Consider the following 17602-nt stretch of genomic DNA (forward strand, 5'->3'; position numbering starts at 1 on the left):
TGAGCCAATGGTTTATCCCTAAAGCAACCTACAAGGATTTATATTTTTTAATTTTTAATTTTCAGTTTTTATGGGTACATGGTGGTGTAAATATTTGTGGGGTGCATGAGATATTTTGATACAGCCATACAATGAGTCACAATTACATCACAGTAAGTGGGCTGTCCATCACCTCAGGCATATATCTTTTCTTTCTGTTACGAACAATCCAATTGTACTCTTTTTGTTATTTTAAAAGGCACAATAAATTATTGTTGACTGTAGTCACCCTGTTGCACTATCAAGCACTAGATCTTATTTATTCTATCTAACTATATTTTTGTGCCCATTAATCATCCCTACTTCATCCTCCCCAACCCTTCCCAGCCTCTTGCAGCTATCATTCTACTCTCTATCTCAATGAATTCCATGGTTTTAATTTTTATGTCCCAGAAATAAGTGAGAACATGTGAAGTTTATCTTTCTGTGTCTGGCTTATTTCACTTAATGTAAAGACCTCCAGTGCCATCCCTGCTGTTGCAGATGACAGGATTTCATTTAGGATCTCATTCTTTTATATGGCTGAATAGTACTCCATTGTGTATATGTATCACATTTTCTCTCTCTCTCTCTCTCTCTCTCTCTCTCTCTCTCTCTCTCTCTCTCTCTCTCTCTCTCTCTATCTCTCTTTGAGACAGGCTCTCACTCTGTCACCCAGGCTTGGGTGCAGTGGTGCCATCATGGCTCATTGCAGCCTCAACTTCTCCAGGCTCAGGTGATCCTCCCACCTAAGCCTCCCAAGCAGTTGGGACTGTAGGCACATGCCATCGTGTCCAGAATTTTTGTACTTTTTATAGAGATGGGGTTTCACTGTGTTGCCCAGGCTGGTCTCAAATTCCTGGGCTCTAGTGATCAGCTCACCTCAGCCTCCCAAAGTGCTGTGATTACAGAATATATTTTCTTTATCCATTCATCTGTTGATGGACATATAAGTTGCTTCCAGATCTTGACTGTTGTGAATGGTGCTGCAATAAACATGGGAGTGCAGATAGCTCTTTGATATGCTGATTTCCTTTTTGGGAGTATATACCTTTCAGTGGAATTGCTGGGTCATATGGTAAGTATATTTTTAGTTTTTTGAGGAACTTCCAAACTGTTCTCCATAATGGCTGTATTAATTTACAGTCCCCTCAACAGGACATAAGGGTTCCCATTTGTCCACCTCATCACCAGCATTTGTTATTGCCTGTCTTTTGGATAAGTCATTTTAACTGGGGTGAGATGATACCTCATTGTAGTTTTCATTTACATTTATCTGATAATCAGTGATGTTGGGCATCTTTTCATAAACCTGCTTGCCATTTGTATGTCTTCTTTTGAGAAATGTCTCGTCAGATCTTTTGCCCATTTTTAAACCAGATTATTAGATATTTTTCCTATAGAGTTGTTTTAGCTCTGGTTATTTATCTGTTGTTATATGGGTAGTTTGCAAATATTTTCCCTCATTCTGTGGCTTGTTTCCTCACTTTGTTAATTGTTGCCTTTCCTGTGCAGAAGCTTTTTAACTTGATGTGATCACATTTGTCCATTTTTGCTTTGGTTTCTTGTGCTTGTGGAATATTACTCAAGAAGTTTTTGCCCAGACCAATGTCCTAGAGAGTTTTCAGCGTTGGGTGCATATATATTTACAGTTGTTATATTGTCTTGCTGAATTGACCCCTTTATCATTATATGGTGACCTTCTTTGTTTCCTCTTACAGTTTTTGTCTTGAAATATATGTTGTCTGATATAAGTATAGCTACTCCTGCTATTTTTGGTGCCCATTTACATGGAGTTTCTTTTTCCATTCCTTTATTTTCAGTCTGTGTGTGTTTTTATAGGGGAATTGTATTTATTGTAGGCAACAGATCATTGGGTCTTGTTTTTTAATCCATTCAGCCTTTCTGTGTTTTGTGATTGAATTGTGTCCATTTACATTAACTGTTATTATTGATAAGTAAGAACTCACTCCTGCCATTTTGTTGTTATTTTTCTGACTATATTGTGGTCTTTTCTTCCTTCCTATCTTCCTTTTAGTGAAGGTTATTTTTATCTGGTGGTGTGTTTTAATTTCTTGCTTTTTTTGTGTGTATATGTTTTATGTTTTTTGATTTGGGATTACCATGAGGCTTGTAGATAATACACTCATTATTTTAAACTGATCACAACTTAACACCAATTGCATACACAAAGAAATAAGTAAAGAGAAAAGTAATAACAACTGTATACTTTAACTTCATCCCCTGATTTTAAACTTTTTGTTTTCTGTTTATATCTTATTGTACTATGTCTTGAAAAGTTGTTATAGTTATTTTTGACTAGTTTATCTTTTAGTCTTTCTACTCAAGATATATACTACAATTATAGTGTTATAATATTCTGTGGTTTTCTGTGCACTTACTATCACTAGTGAGTTTTGTGCCTTCAGATGATTTCCTATTGCTCATCAACATTCTTTTCTTTGAGACTGAAGTACTTTCTTTAGCATTTCTTGTAGGATAGTCCTGGTGTTAATGAAATCCCTTAGCTTTTGTTTGTCTGGGAACATCTTTATTTCTCCCTCATGTTTGAAGGATATTTTCACCAGATATACTATTCTAGAATAATTTTTTTCCTTCTGCACTTTAAATACATCATGCCACTCTTTCCTGGCCTGTGAGATTTCCACTGAAAAGTCTGCTGCCAGATGTATTGGAGTTCCATTGTATGTTGTTTGTTTCTTTTATCGTGCTGCTTTCAGGATCCTTTCTTTATTCTTGACCTTTGGGAGTTGATTATTATATGTCTTGAGGTGGTCTTATTTGGGTTAAATCTCCTTGGTGTTTTTTAACTTTCTTGTACTTGAATATTGTTATCTTTCTCTAGGTTTGGAAAGTTCTCTGTTACTATCCCTTTGAATAAACTTTCTACCTCTATCTCTCTGTCTACCTCCTATTTAAGGCCAATTATTCTCAGATTTGCCTTTTTGAGCCTGTTTTCCAGACCTTATAGGCATGTTTCATTCCTTCAAGTTTATTTAGGATCCCAGAGCACTTTAATCCACAGTGGCAAGACTTGCAGGAACTCAAGTTGCAACCACTAGAATGGGCAGTTCCCCTCTGGCTAGGGCTGGTCTAAATGCTCCCTCCATGGGTGCCAGCTGAGTTCTGCCTGGTACTGCTTTCTGCTGCAACAGGGCAGCATTGAGTTTCATTGCAAAGTTCTTCAGTCACTGTGCTCTCCCTATCCTAAATTCCGATTCTCTCTCGACACCACATGGTCATTGCCAGGGGATGGTGGAGGGGTGGCATTGGCAATTCAAGACTGTCTTTCCTACCCTCTTCAGTGCCTCTTTCACTGATACGAAGTTATAACCAGATACTTTGATCGCTCGTCTGATTTTTGGTTCTTATGAAGGTGCTTTGTTGTGTGGATAGTTGTTCAATTTGGTGTTCCTGCAGGGAGATGATCAATCAGTAAAGGCTTCTATTCAGCCATCTTGCTCTGCTTCCTCTTCCCATTTATTGAATAACTTTCTCATAGAGTTTGACCTAAAGATGCAATTAATGATTAGCTCAGATTGTGAAGCTGAAAGCTGATGCTGGTGTCACCTTCTAAAATTAAGCTTCTGGACATAATTAAGAGCTGCAGCCTTGGGGCATTGAGTATTATCTGTGGCTTGGTTGCTAACAGGGAGAACTCCAAGATGTTCTTGTTAACTCCAGTTCTGCTAGGCCAGCTTAGAAAAGGAGCAGTAGTATTAGAGAAACTTGTATTTGAACCTGTTCTCAAGGGCATGGTAGCAAATATCTCAGTGGATTGAATGTGGCTGGAGAGGAAACTTTGATCATTTGAGAGATGGAGTACCAGCAAGTCCTCTCATCCTTCGAGTTGTTAGAGGAAATAACATTTACCTGAATGAAAGGTCAGTTGGGATGGCAAATGCTGAGAAGATTAGAGTCCTTCACTTTGCCCTCCATGTGAGCTACCCGGCTCCAATGACGAAAGACTTTGAAGTGGAGTGCTTTGGGAGAGAGTCTCAGCCTTCTGGCTCAACTGCTGCTTTCTACTTATAGAAAGTATTCCAGGTGCTACCTTTCCTTCATGTTTTGCATGGCTATATGTTGAAAAGCATGACCTATGTGTCAGTCTGGGTTCCAGCAGGAAAGAATCAGGTAATTTAGAAGAGTTTAATGAAGAGACTCTTTAAAAAGATATGTTCAGGACTACATAAAACAACAAGAGATGGTAGGGCATCCTGAGGTTTGCAACAGTGGGGAGCTTTAACCCTATCTATGCCTGAAGGGGCCAACAGAAGGAAGATTCTCAAACCCCAGACAGAGTAGCTATAGCTGTTAGGGAGGGCAGCCTGGCAGGAGCTGTGGCCTGTAGGAGAGGCTGATGACCATGATGACCCAGCAGGGAGGGAGCTAGAGGAATCGATACTCTGACCTCACTTTCCTGCCTCTCTCCTATCTCCTGCCAATGTGTCCCATTGGCTTAACCCAACCAGAAGTGAGAGGACAAGGAAGCCCGATGATCACAGAGTGTCATTCGTTTGGATCACAGAATTGAGAGGCAGCAGATCCAGAGAGGCAAATGGAAAGAAAATACCCAGCAATATCTATTTCCTTTAAAATATGGATTGTTCTATACAGGAAAATGATAAGTATGAACAAGTACCTCATGTATCTGATTCCAAATCACTGAATGGGTGTGAAGTGAGAACTCCAAGGGTAGTTGAACTAATAATAGTAGTGGTCATTATTGTTGTGATCTTCATCTTCATTGAGAGCTTACCATTGTACCAGGAACTGTTGTAAACACTACATCTATATTACCTCATTTAGTTTTTAAAACAGTCCCATAAGTAGCATAATTAGTCTCATATTATATAGTTGAGGAAACTGCAGCACAGGAAGTTTAGGTTCTCCGTACACAGTCTCAAAGCTCAGAAGCAGAGAGGCAGGATTTAAATCCAGGCTATAGGGATATCCTCCTACCCTGTACTGACTCTCTCTCAATAAAGAAAAAAGTACATAAGACACCTTTGAGGGAGGGAAGTTGGAGCATTCAGTAATGATTAATATTTGCTTCCTGCTGATAATTAGATATTTGAAGAGATTTAATGTGTTTGAAATCTCTTTCCAACTTAAGAATTTTAGGTTTATAAGGCAAAGAAAGTTAATTTGTTTATGGGTCATTAACAGTGACTCCACCCAGAACAGTTTAATGATAGCTTCTCCTTCCCTTCCTTTTAATATTATTTTTCTTTCCTGTGTTACTCAGACAAAAGTTGCTTTATCTTTTTTCTTTCTCTTTTTTTATTTTATTTATTTATTTTTTATTTTTTATTTTTTTAATTATACTTTAAGTTCTAGGGTACGTGTGCACAACTTGCAGTTTTGTTACATGTGTATGTATACATGTGCCATGATGGTGTGCTGCACCCATTAACTCATCTTTTACATTAGGTATTTCTCCTAGTGCTATCCCTCCGCCCTCCCCCCACCCCACGATAGGCCCCGGTGTGTGATGTTCCCCACCCTGTGTCCAAGTGATCTCATTGTTCAGTTCCCACCTATGAGTGAGAACATGCAGTGTTTGGTTTTCTGTCCTTGCAATAGTTTGCTGAGAATGATGGTTTCCAGCTTCATCCATGTCCCTACAAAGGACATGAACTCATCCTTTTTTATGACTGCATAGTATTCCATGGTGTATATGTGCCACATTTTCTGTTTTTTTTTTTTTTTTGGGTAAATTGTAATTTTTTTATTGGAAAACAAATATACAACTTGGAATGGATTTTGAGGCAAATTGTGCCATAAGCAGATTTTAAGTGGCTAAACAAAGTTTAAAAAGCAAGTAACAATAAAAGAAAATGTTTCTGGTACAGGACCAGCAGTACAAAAAAATAGTGTACGAGTACCTGGATAATACACCCGTTTTGCAATAGTGCAACTTTTAAGTACATATTGTTGACTGTCCATAGTCCACGCAGAGTTACAACTCCACACTTCAACAACAACATGCTGACAGTTCCTAAAGAAAACTACTTTAAAAAAGGCATAACCCGGATGTTCCCTCATTTGACCAACTCCATCTAACTTTAGATGTGCAGAAGGGCTTAGATATATCCAGAGTAAGCCACATGCAACATGTTACTTGATCAATTTTCTAAAATAAGGTTTCAGGACAATGACAGTAAGATAAGGGAAGAAAACATGGAGGAATGAAGTCCTAATTACTATACATGCATATTTTTTTGACAGTAGGGAGAAATCTTTTACAGATAAGTTACAAACAAAGAAATGGCAAATAAACAATTTTGTACAAGAAATTTAACACATTCTGTACAAGGTCGTCACTTTGCTGTCATCATTTGTACAAACTCTTCATAGTTTACTTGACCATCACCATCAATATCTGCTTCCCTGATCATTTCATCAACTTCTTCATCTGTTAACTTCTCTCCAAGGTTTGTCATCACATGGCGAAGTTCTGCAGCACTAATATAGCCATTGCCATCCTTATCAAACACACGGAATGCTTCTCTAATTTCTTCTTCACTGTCTGTGTCTTTCATTTTTCTTGCCATCATTGTCAGAAATTCAGGGAAGTCAATTGTGCCATTACCATCAGCATCTACTTCATTAATCATGTCCTGTAACTCTGCTTCTGTGGGATTCTGCCCAAGAGACCTCATTACAGTTCCCAATTCCTTTGTTGTTATAGTTCCATCACCATCTTTGTCAAATAGTGAAAAAGCTTCTTTGAATTCTGCAATCTGCTCTTCGGTCAGTTGGTCAGCCATGCTGCAAGTGCTGCCGGTTTCCGAGACGCGACCACACAACCAGTCAGCTCGCTCGCTCCACTCAGACCCACATTTTCTTAATCCAGTCTATCATTGATGGACATTTGGATTGGTTCCCAGTCTCTGCTATTGTGAATAGTGCCTCAATAAACATACGTGTGCAGATGTCTTTATAGCAGCATGATTTATAATCCTTTTGGTATATACCCTAAAATGGGATGGCTGGGTCAAATGGTATTTCTAGTTCTAGATCCTTAAGGAATCACCACACTGTCTTCCACAATGGTTGAACTAGTTTACAGTCCCATCAACAGTGTAAAAGTGTTCCTATTTCTCCACATCTTCTCCAGCACCTGTTGTTTCCTGACTTTTTAATGATCGCCATTCTGACTGGTGTGAGATAGTATCTCATTGTGGTTTTGATTTGCATTTCTCTAATGGCCAGTGATGATGAGCATTTTTTCATGTGTCTGTTGGATGCATAAATGTCTTCTTTTGAGAAGCGTCTGTTCATATCCTTTGCCCACTTTTTGATGGGGTTGATTTTTTCTTGTAAATTTGTTTAAGTTCTTTGTAGATTCTGGATATTAGCCAAAAGGTGTTTTTTTTTTTTTTTTTTTTTTTTTTTTTTTTTTTTTTTTTTCTGAGCTTCAGGAGGACACTAACAGCAGAGTAGCATCTACCAAGTATCAGGCATTGGCCAGAGAACTTAGGAAGGATAAATCATTTAGTCTTAATAGTAGCCTTGCAAGGCCACTGTTAAAAATCCCTATATTACAGGTGAGAAGACTGAGTCCTGGAGAGAAGTGTCTTGCTCAAGGTCATTCAGTTAAAAAGCATTAGCCCTGGTAGGTCTCCCTTGTTCTGAAGCTCTTTCTTCTTTACTGACTGTAGTGTCCCCTGGAGACTAAGTGATTTGCCCTGGGCCAAGGCCATCAGGGCTGATGAATGAGCTTTCAGTTAACCAAAACCTTCACATATTTTTTTCACATGAACATGTATGTTTATTTATGGGTTACTCCTAAGAAGAGAAGCTGAAGAGAGGCCAGAGATACAGGAGAAAATGAGGATGGTGGTATTGTCATGGAGAGAGGGAAGTGTTTCTAGAAAGAGAGCCTGGTCACCTGTGCCAGAGGCAGCAGAGAGCCTGATAAGTTAAGGACGAGTGTCCTTTGCATTTCAACATGTGGAGATTATTGGTGACCTTCAAGAGAAGTGTTGGGGAGTGATCCAATTAGAGTAAACTTCAGGGTAAATAGGAGGGCCAGGAGGTAGAGGCAGGACCTTTCCTTGGAGAAACGTAGCTGAGAAGGATGGTAGACATTCAGTGGCGACCAGGAGGGTGGAGTGGTTTTCTAAAGAGAAGATATTAGAATGTGTTTGAAACTGATGAGCAGGGTCCATAGACAGGAAGAAGATAGCAGTGTAGCAGAGATGGGGAGCAATTAGGGATCAGAGTTGGCCTGTTGACTCAATTCTGTGTGATCTGGTTCCTGCCCACGTTGCTGGCCCTGTCCCTTGATCATTATGCCTAATCATTCTTCTTTCTGTTCCTCCATGCTGAACTCAGTCTTGCCTTAGCACCTTTGCATTTGTGGTTTCCTTCTTCAAGTCTGCTCTAATGTGACTTGCTTACTGGTGCCTATCTTGACTGCCCCATTTTTGAATTGTGACCCACTGCCCCTTCACATATATACTTCCAATCACCTTTTTCCGGCCTTTTTAAAAAATATATAGCACATATTACGTTTTTTACATGGTATATAAGTTAATACTTATTATGACTTGTGATATTATATCTTTTCCCTAGTAGAATGTGATCTCCATGATGGTGGGAATCTATATCTGCTTTGTTGACTAATGTATTTCAAGTACCTGGACACTGTGTGACTGGGAGAAGGACCTCAGTAATATGTTCGTTTGAATTTGACTTAACTCTCCACTATTTGAAATTGCTTTAATCAGTTGTTTGCTTGCTTATTAATTGTTTGTCCCCCAAACAGAATGCAAGTAGGGAAAACAGGGACCCTGACAGTCTCATTTACTGGGGTAACCCCAGCACTGGAATTGAGTCAATACATAGCAGTGCTCAATGAAAGTATAATATGTTGAGTGACTGATGGTTACATCCCCTAACTCGACTGAACTCCCAGGCTCTAGACCTTTGGCTTGCCTTAAGCACAGCTGATCCAAGACTCTCAACCTGGACTCTCAGTTTCCAGACCTTTGCCATGCTTTGTCCCTCTGGAAATTTCTGGAACTTCAATCCAACACAAAATGTGGATTCTGACTTCATCTTATGCAACTTGTCATCATTTCACAGATATTATGCCTGTTTTTACTTCATGTGAATTCTTAATGTCTGTACTTGTTTAATAAATGTTGCTCAGAAATGAGGTTAATCATGAACTATTAGTGCTAAAAGGAAGTTTAGATAGTATTTAAACTTGTGGCATGTATAATGGTTAGTATCAGTCATGAGTTAACATTAACATCAGCTGTCTAATCATAATGTGAAGTAAAAGTTTAAGAATTAAATATTCTAAATATTAGATAATCTTGTCATTAAATACTTGATGCTGGCATTGGATAAATGAAGGAGAAGATTGATGGAATCCTGATATGGATATGTTTAAAAGTTATAATTGGTTTAAATTCAGACTTTAGCCCCCTTATTATAGGGGTCACATGTTCTGAAGTTACCTTTTGCATAGTTTTCTATAAGGAATCTTATGTGGTTAATTTTTGAAGTTGTCATCCTATAAAAAACTATGAAGAAATCATTAAAAGCCTAAAAAATATAATTGTGGGTTAATATAAGAGGATATTAACACATGAAATATCGCAGCCCTGCAACAATGCCTTTAAGAAGGTCACATTAGGCATTCTTTCTTTTTAACTCACTTTTACTCCAGAACTATTACATGAGTTCACAGGTATAGAGATTTAATAGAAACTTATTTGCAAAAACATGAGTTATAGGAAGATGAAGACAAATTGATTGTCCCTCACTGTTCTGCACTTCTAGGAATTTTAAGTAAAGCTACTTAGAAGTTTCCTGTATAGTATAATAAGATTTTAGAACATGTCACTATGCCCATTATTTTTCATTATCTGCTTAAGAAGTTCTTCTGGTTAATAAGCTTTCCATCACAGAACCTAGATCCTTTAGGAAGCTAATAGACATTCTTTGGAATGGTTGCCATGGCACTCAGGTGACTCTGCCTGTCACTGAATATTTCTTCCTGTGATTATTTTCAGAGGAGGGAGTTTAGCACAGTACTCTTCAGCCAGACGTAGACTGACTTCAATTCACTTTAAGGATGGGCAGTTTAAATAAGACTTCTGACCTTTATTTCTTCTCATAGTACATTAGTCTTCTATTTCTGCATAACACATCACCACAAATTTAGCAGCTTAAAACAATACACATTCCTTATCTCACAGTTTCCATGGGGCAAGAGTCTGGGCACAGATCAGGGTCACAATCAAGGTGTCTGCCCTGGGCTGCATTCTCATCTTGAGGCTTGGCTGTGGAAGAATCTGCTTGCATGCTCATTAAGTTTGTTGGTAGAAATTATATTTTTTGTAGCTGTGTGACTGAGGACTTAACTTTTTGCTAGTTGTAGACATGAGTCTACCTACAGCTCTTTGCTGTGTGGCTGCTTACCTCATTAGGCCAGCAAGAAGATCTTCTCACTCCAACCCACCAAACCATGTCTTATATAATAGTTATGGGGATGACTTCCTATCATCTTTGTTCTATTCTATTGTTTAGAAACAAGTCACAGATGACACCCGCCCTCCAAGGAAGGGGATTACACAAAAGCACACACAGGAGGAGGGAGGGTCACTGGGTCACCTTAGGGTGTGTCTACCATGTTCAGGTATCTCATTCTCCCACCAGTGCCTTTTAGCTGTTGCATCACACCTTTTGATACAGTTAATGGTGACAACAAATGAAGGAATTTCAGACTTATTTTTTCTAGTTGTGGGACCAATTCGTGTTCCATTTTCAAGCTTCTTTCTGTGTTCTGGGATCTCTCTTGGTTACTTTGGGTATGGGAGAGAGTCCTTGAGGATAATGGAGTTAAACAGAGAATTTGGTCTTGAGCAAGAGAAAGTTTGGTTCTAGAGTTTTTGAGTAGCCATCATATGTGGCATTAACACTATTTCCACTTGGTTTCTCATTATGTCACCCAGGAAAGTCATTTAGGTTATAACAACAAATTGACACCCAGGTGGCACACACGCCATCAAAGGAGTCCTACAGTCAGGGTGGGAACTGGTCCAGATGAACTCAGTGAGCATGTCCTACCCACAAATTCCCCATTTTTGCTATAAAATTAGAAAGTCTGCCTTCCCATGCAAGCCAGTTAGGGGAGGATATATTCTCTAGAGATCTAGTTCATGGAAGAACTATTTTTCACAATCTGAGAGAGAGAGGGAAAAATAAAAACCCTAGGGTGACTCTTACTGCATTGAACTATAATGAACCTCAAGACAATCAAATAAGATGACAACAACAACAAAAAGGCAACCCTTCACAGTTTAAAAAACAGTGTACATTTTTGGATCTTTAAAAATGTCTCTCTCACATTTAGAGTGCCTGTATTCTTGGAAATTATTATGTAGCGTGTTTCTGTTTGTATTCGTTCTAATGACCTGCTTGTGAAGTGCCTTAAGAAATGCCCAGAGAGTGCATTCGTTTCAGAATAAATAAGAGGTCAGCATTGTATGAGGGTTTTGAATCGTGATGGGAAGGCACTTTTAAGCATTGACAGCCAAAATTACTGAGGTAGAAAACTGCAAAAGTAAAGGCATTATTTAAAATAATAAGTCAGAATTGTCCAAGTTTTTTTTTTTTTTTTTTTTTTTTTTTTTTTTTTTTTCTGTAGGTGCTGCTCTTCTCCCACTGGCCTCAGGATTATAAGCTTTGGGGGCTTACTGGCTGACATTAGTAGGTAAATAAATATGGGCCAAGATGCCATTGGCTTTTGTGGATAGCAATGTGCCTTAGGACATGAACACAAAATCATAATAGTTCTTTCTTTTCTTAGGGCTTGAAGCTTATGTTTCTATTTCATTCTCTCCAGGAGATTTGGCCGAGTCTTAAAGAGTAAATTTATATAAATGGACAAAAGTGCCAGGTGCTTCTCAGAAATTCGTTGACAGATAAAGGGGGCAGCATGTTTTGTTTTTTCCTATTCCATAATTTTCAGGAGATGTTTGTTTATGCAGTTTAGCTTACAGTTCTTTCTTATTCTTGTGTATTGCGATACACAAGATGAGTATGTGACTCTTCCATTTTTAGTGGGAAGAGTGATAACATTAAAATGGAGAATATTGACTTGAGTTTTATTTAATAGATTCCCCCTTGGCTTTTATATCATCCTTTAAAAGTACTAACAGTTCCTAAACTACATTTGTGGGAAAAAAAAAAAAAAAAGCCAAAAAAGCCAAAAACAAACAACAATAACAACAATACAGCAGTTTATTTCCATGCAATAGAAAGACCCCTGTGGCCAAAATCCGAGACACTGCTTTTACTTTTTGGTCCATGCTTGTGGCTGAAGCTCAGTTTGTCTTCAGCATAACCACATCTATCACCAATATGCTTGTTACTCTTCACTCACCTTATAAGCTTGTTTATATTTAGAATCTAGCAGCCAATTCTAGAAAAATGGTAACCTCATCTAAAGGCTTGAACAAAAATTTGGCATGACCTGTACTTAACAAATTGCTTTTTCCTAAACCTAGAATGACATCTAAATAGTAGTTAATGTTTGAGTCTCCCCCAGTATCCAAGTCAATCCCCTTATCAAGTAACTCAGATAGAGCCTTTTTGGACCATCAGGGTAGCACTGGATATACTGCCCAAAGAATGTGCGTAAGAATTAATCTGCTGAATTTATTATCAGAGAGTAATTTAGGTAGTGATGAACTCAAGCCCAGTGACATATGTTGCACTCTTGTATATTCAAGTTGCTGGTTGTGCATTGAGTCAAAACCTCTTAAAGTCATTGGGATATGTTTCAGATTTTAGTAATACTTTTCTAATAATATGTTTAATATTAAATTTTACAAAGAACAAATGAAAAGCTTGAGTTATATTTTAATTAAATTAGCCCAGCAGAGGATGGTGTTTTAAACTAATTGAGTCTGCAAGTGGCATATCTCTAAGCCTAATTAATACTTGAACCCTAAGATTTCTTCAAGATTGAACATTAATTTGGCAACCTAGTGTTCTCCATATCCACCGAGCCAGCAAATCTTTTTGGGCCTACTATGTGCCAGTAACAGTTTCAGGGACAAGGGATGCTGCAATGGTCAGTTCAGACAAGATCCCTCTTCCTGTGAAGCTTGTATTTCATTTGAGGAAGAAAATAATGAGCAAAAATGTAAATATTCAAGAAAACTACCAGCTGCAGTTAAATCCTATGCAAAGAATTAATTAGGGCATCATGACAAAGAGTGATTGGACAGCTACATTAAACTGGGTGGGACGAGATGGTCTCAGTGAACTATATAGACTTTGAACAAAGATCCCAGTGTCAAAAAGGAGCAGTCCTGGGAAAACATTCCAGCAGGAACAGTGGTGCAAGCTCGACATGTTTGAAGACAGGTACAGGCTTTTGTGGCCAATGTACTAAGGAATGGGGAAAGTGGTCCCAAATAAAGACCATGTTGTGCAGAGCCCTATAAGTCAGAGGAAGGAATCTGATAAATTAAGCACAGATAAAACCCGAAGATCTCTGGAATGTAAGCTCCGTGAAGGAACTATGGAGGAAAGAAACCTATTAGCAGGTTTTGCTGTGGGCTGGTTGTTAGCATTAAATATCTGTAACAAAGGCTGGTCATGTCCTATTTTTCCTTTTCAATAGGAGGAAAAACCAGGAAAAACATGTCTCAGTTTGACAATGGAGAAAGAGAATTTGATGCACTTTTAATTTATTGTTGATGTCTATCTAAACTCACCTTTGCACCTGGGTTTCTCTGTCATTTATGAGAACTTGAACTGTAAATCATCATGCTTTATTTTAAAACCCTTGCTCAAGAACCAAGTTTTGGTCATGCCATTGTAAATTTGTTGCAAAGACTGCTGTAATTTCTTGGAAACTTGACTTCAATGGATTGCCCTCTAAAATTAGGACATATTTGAATGTCTTCAAATGAGGCAGGTCTAATTCAGGTGAGAGTGAGAAACCAGTCATTTTGACCTGCTGGGCACCTCACCCCAGCTCTGTGGAGTTATAATGGAGGTGACTACACTCAACACCTAGTGAGGATACCAGCAGGGACTGAGCATAGTTCCTCATGCTTTCAAAGAAAAATGCTGTTTTGTGGGCACTTTCTTTAATAATTAATAATAGAAGAAAATTAAAGAAATTATTGGAACTATAAAATTTGTTTCAAAATTGAATGTGTTTTTCATTTGGGATCTTGCTTGGGTCTGAGCAAATTGCCTGGCACAGTAAGAATGAACATTACTTGCTCTATAAGTGTGTAGGATGTTTTAATCTTAGGCATATTCCTGCCCATCCTTATGTTGGTCTTATGCAGTGTGACTGCCTATTTAAAACTCACTGTATTGTAAATTCGTGCTGCTCTTTATTATATTTAGAGACTGTTTGATTTTTCACTGAAAGCTGTCCCAAACTGCACGGTATCATGATTTGAACCTCTGGGAACTTTTTATTTCATATTGGGAATCCTCAGAAGCAATTTGCCAGCGTGTTCTAAAGATAGGTTAAAAATGAATGAAAATGGAAAAAAATGGATTATGATGATTTATGTTTTACATTTTATGTTGCTTTTACATTTCTAAAAATACGCTCACACCTACCTCATGTATATCCATGTCAGAGAGGGTATTACAGCAAGATATCTCAGGATATCCATGTGAGAGAGGTATTACAACACACAGAGGGAGAATTAGTTGTTAAGATGACTTACTCAAGGTCATAAAGCTAAGAGCAACAAGCAGTCCACCAGTTTTATTTAGAACCTCCTCAAGAGTGTCAACTGTGTTCTCCAGTTTTGGGGCCAAATATGTGCATCCACACAGCCAGAGAGCCTGTTAGAATGTGGGTTCCTGGACCCCACCCCACGCCTCCTGAATCAGACTCTCTAAGTTTGGAGTTTAGGAATCTGCATGTTTACACCCCCTCCCGAGCTGGTTTTTATATGCATTAAAATTGAGAACAATTGGTGTAAAGAACAATTAGATCTAGTCAGGGTCAGCCCTTGCAAAATTGTGAGATTGGGGAGGATTTCCTGTGACCCATTCACTTCCTGCTCTAAATCATCTTCTTCCCTCTGTGACTTCAAGCTTGTCCCCAGCTGTCTCCTATCAAACCCTCTTTGAGAAGAGGATGTGCAAAAGCTAGAAGTACCACTCCTCCATAAGTTTTCTGCTTTTTAGCAGAGAGCAAGTCTTAAAAAAAAAAAAAAGAAAAGAAAAAGAAAGAAAATCTAAAGGAAAATGAGGTTCTTCTTGAACCTGCAGAATCACCCTCATCTATTTCATTGCAGCCTCAGGTCAGGAAACCAGAGTAAATGAAAACACAGTAGACTCCCATCACTCTCCTGCAAGATCCATGTTTCAAAACAACTGTAGATTGATAATGTAGGTTTTTGGGTGGGGTGCTTATGAGCTACTCTTAAACTTGCTGTCTTCCAGACTTTTCAAGTATAATTTTGCCATTTGAGCCAAAGATCATGTCAGACATTGGCCTTTAGTGATAAAGCACAGGCCTTAGCTTTCTAGTGGGACCCCTGGATAGTCTTTGGAGAGGACCCCTAGCTCTGCCAAGGGTGTGGACACTTGAGTTGTGAGGTCATTCTTGCAGATTCTGTTGCTGCCTGTGCTAATCATGAAGACAATGCATGCTGTTTCTATGTGCTGTGATTGCCAAAACCACAGCTGATAATGAGCTGCTTTCCAAACATCAGAAGGGTTTGTCATGAGAAGTTGAGAAATTATACTAATTATCTCTACCAAAATTTCCAGGGAAAAATCTTTAGCTTGACAGGAATTTAGTTCACAGGCTCTAAATAAGTTGTTCTTGGACATACAGAAGTACAGACACATTGCAAGGCCCAAGGCTGCAATGACATAGATGATGTGAGGATGACTCTGTAGGTTCAAATAGGGCCTTATTTCCCTTTATTCCCAAATGTCCCCTCTACTTCTCCAATAGATTTTCTTTTCTTTCTTTCTTTTTTTCTTATGACTTGGTCTCTGTTAAAAAGCTACTTGGAATAAAAAGGTATAAAAACAGACTTTGATTTAATTTGCACTGGCCTTAGATGCTCTTGTTACTGAATGACTTCACAGACCAGGAACATTTTCCAACAGCACTTCTCTCTGCTAATGGAAGAACCCATGAAACCTAGCCAGACCTACCTGCTCCTATAAGGAACTAGACATAGACATGTTCATATTTAATCACCTTTGGAGATTAAGCCCTTAGTGTAGGATTCATTTCTTTGTTTCACTTTCTAGAGATGATTTTGCTGGAGGAGATGGGTGGCACATCTGAGCTTTGCTCTGCCTCTTACACACTATGAGACATAGGGCAAGTGGACTTATTCTGCCACTTCTTATTTTCATCATCTTTGATGGGAGAATGGATTTAATCCATAGATCTCACATATGGGTGACATCCTCAGATTCCTGGGGCTCATCCCAAACCAACTGAAATAATTTCAGAGTCTGGGCTTAGGGAATCTGTGTTTTTTGGAAAGCTCCCCAGTTGATTTTGATGCTCCTCAGGTTTGGTGGCCACTCTATCAGGTGATCTTTAAGATCCCTCTGGCTCTGATGGACTGGGAGGCAACATCTCTGCTATTTATCAGTTTGCCATCTGGGATGGGAGAACATGGTTTGTTGCTAATTGTAGCCAACACTGCGTTCCAATTAACTGCTTTATTTCTGCCAAATGCTATGGTTTATTCACTAGTAGGAAGCAGATTAAAGATCACAAAACATTTGCCTTAGGAGGCTTCTGAGCCTGACTTGCTTGTATTTTTCCGTTATATTCATGAAGAAGAGTTGTAATGATGGCCGATACCTACTTAGTGCCATGTGCCAGGAACTCTTCTTCTATTAATAAGTACTTGATATATATATGAACTCATTTGATCCCCACAACTGCTGTTGTGAATATTGTGAAGCTGTTATTATACCTGTTTTACAGATGTGGAAACTGAGGCACAAAGAGAATAAATAACTTGCTCATAGGCCCACAGTTAATAAGTGGTGGGGCCAGGACTTGAACCTGAGCAGTCTGACTCAGGAGCCATGCACTCAGCCACTGCACCATATAGTCTCTCCATGGATAAGAAGTTGTCATTGGCTTTTATGCTTTTAAAAGATTTCTAGGATTTCTAGGCTGGTTGACTGGAAAGGTGGTTGGACATCACTCAACATAGGGCTACAGAGGGGCCACAGGTTTGGCAGCAATTTCAGTGGTGTTGAAGTACTAGAAAACAAGGTAATGAAGTCATTAATGTGCTACATTTAATATAATTCTTGTAATCTTACATGAAGTGATACCTGTGGAGCTAGCACTTTAAGAAATCCCACTGGCATCAAGATGACTAGATGGCCAGGCAGCCAGCACCTTTAGGTTTCGGTATCTTTAGTTAAATTTCCCTTACTGGTGATAATAACAGCTACCATTTGATGAATGCTTACTTTGTGCCAATCTTTGATTTTTACCAAAAGTCCTATCCATCTCCATTTTACAGATCAGGAAACTGAAGCACTGAGAAGTTGTGTAACT

At 38.6% G+C, this 17602-nt stretch overlaps 2 protein-coding genes across 2 annotated transcripts in view; one reads left to right on the forward strand and one right to left on the reverse strand.

The window, feature by feature from the left end:
- APBA1 (amyloid beta precursor protein binding family A member 1) overlaps positions 1-17602 on the forward strand; it is a 228613-nt gene that overhangs the window by 35395 nt on the left and 175616 nt on the right. The window lies entirely within an intron of this gene.
- Positions 5737-6885, reverse strand: LOC104662055 (calmodulin). Its single transcript, XM_010362953.2, has one exon. The coding sequence runs from the start codon at positions 6810-6812 to the stop codon at positions 6363-6365; it is 450 nt and encodes a 149-aa protein (XP_010361255.1). The 5' UTR covers positions 6813-6885; the 3' UTR covers positions 5737-6362.

This window comes from Rhinopithecus roxellana, chromosome 16, assembly GCF_007565055.1.
Source record: "Rhinopithecus roxellana isolate Shanxi Qingling chromosome 16, ASM756505v1, whole genome shotgun sequence".
NCBI lineage: Eukaryota > Metazoa > Chordata > Mammalia > Primates > Cercopithecidae > Rhinopithecus > Rhinopithecus roxellana.

Bases quoted from the DNA above. Each gene is read 5' to 3' on its own strand.
- LOC104662055 (XM_010362953.2), bottom strand. From the start codon at position 6,812: ATGGCTGACCAACTGACCGAAGAGCAGATTGCAGAATTCAAAGAAGCT.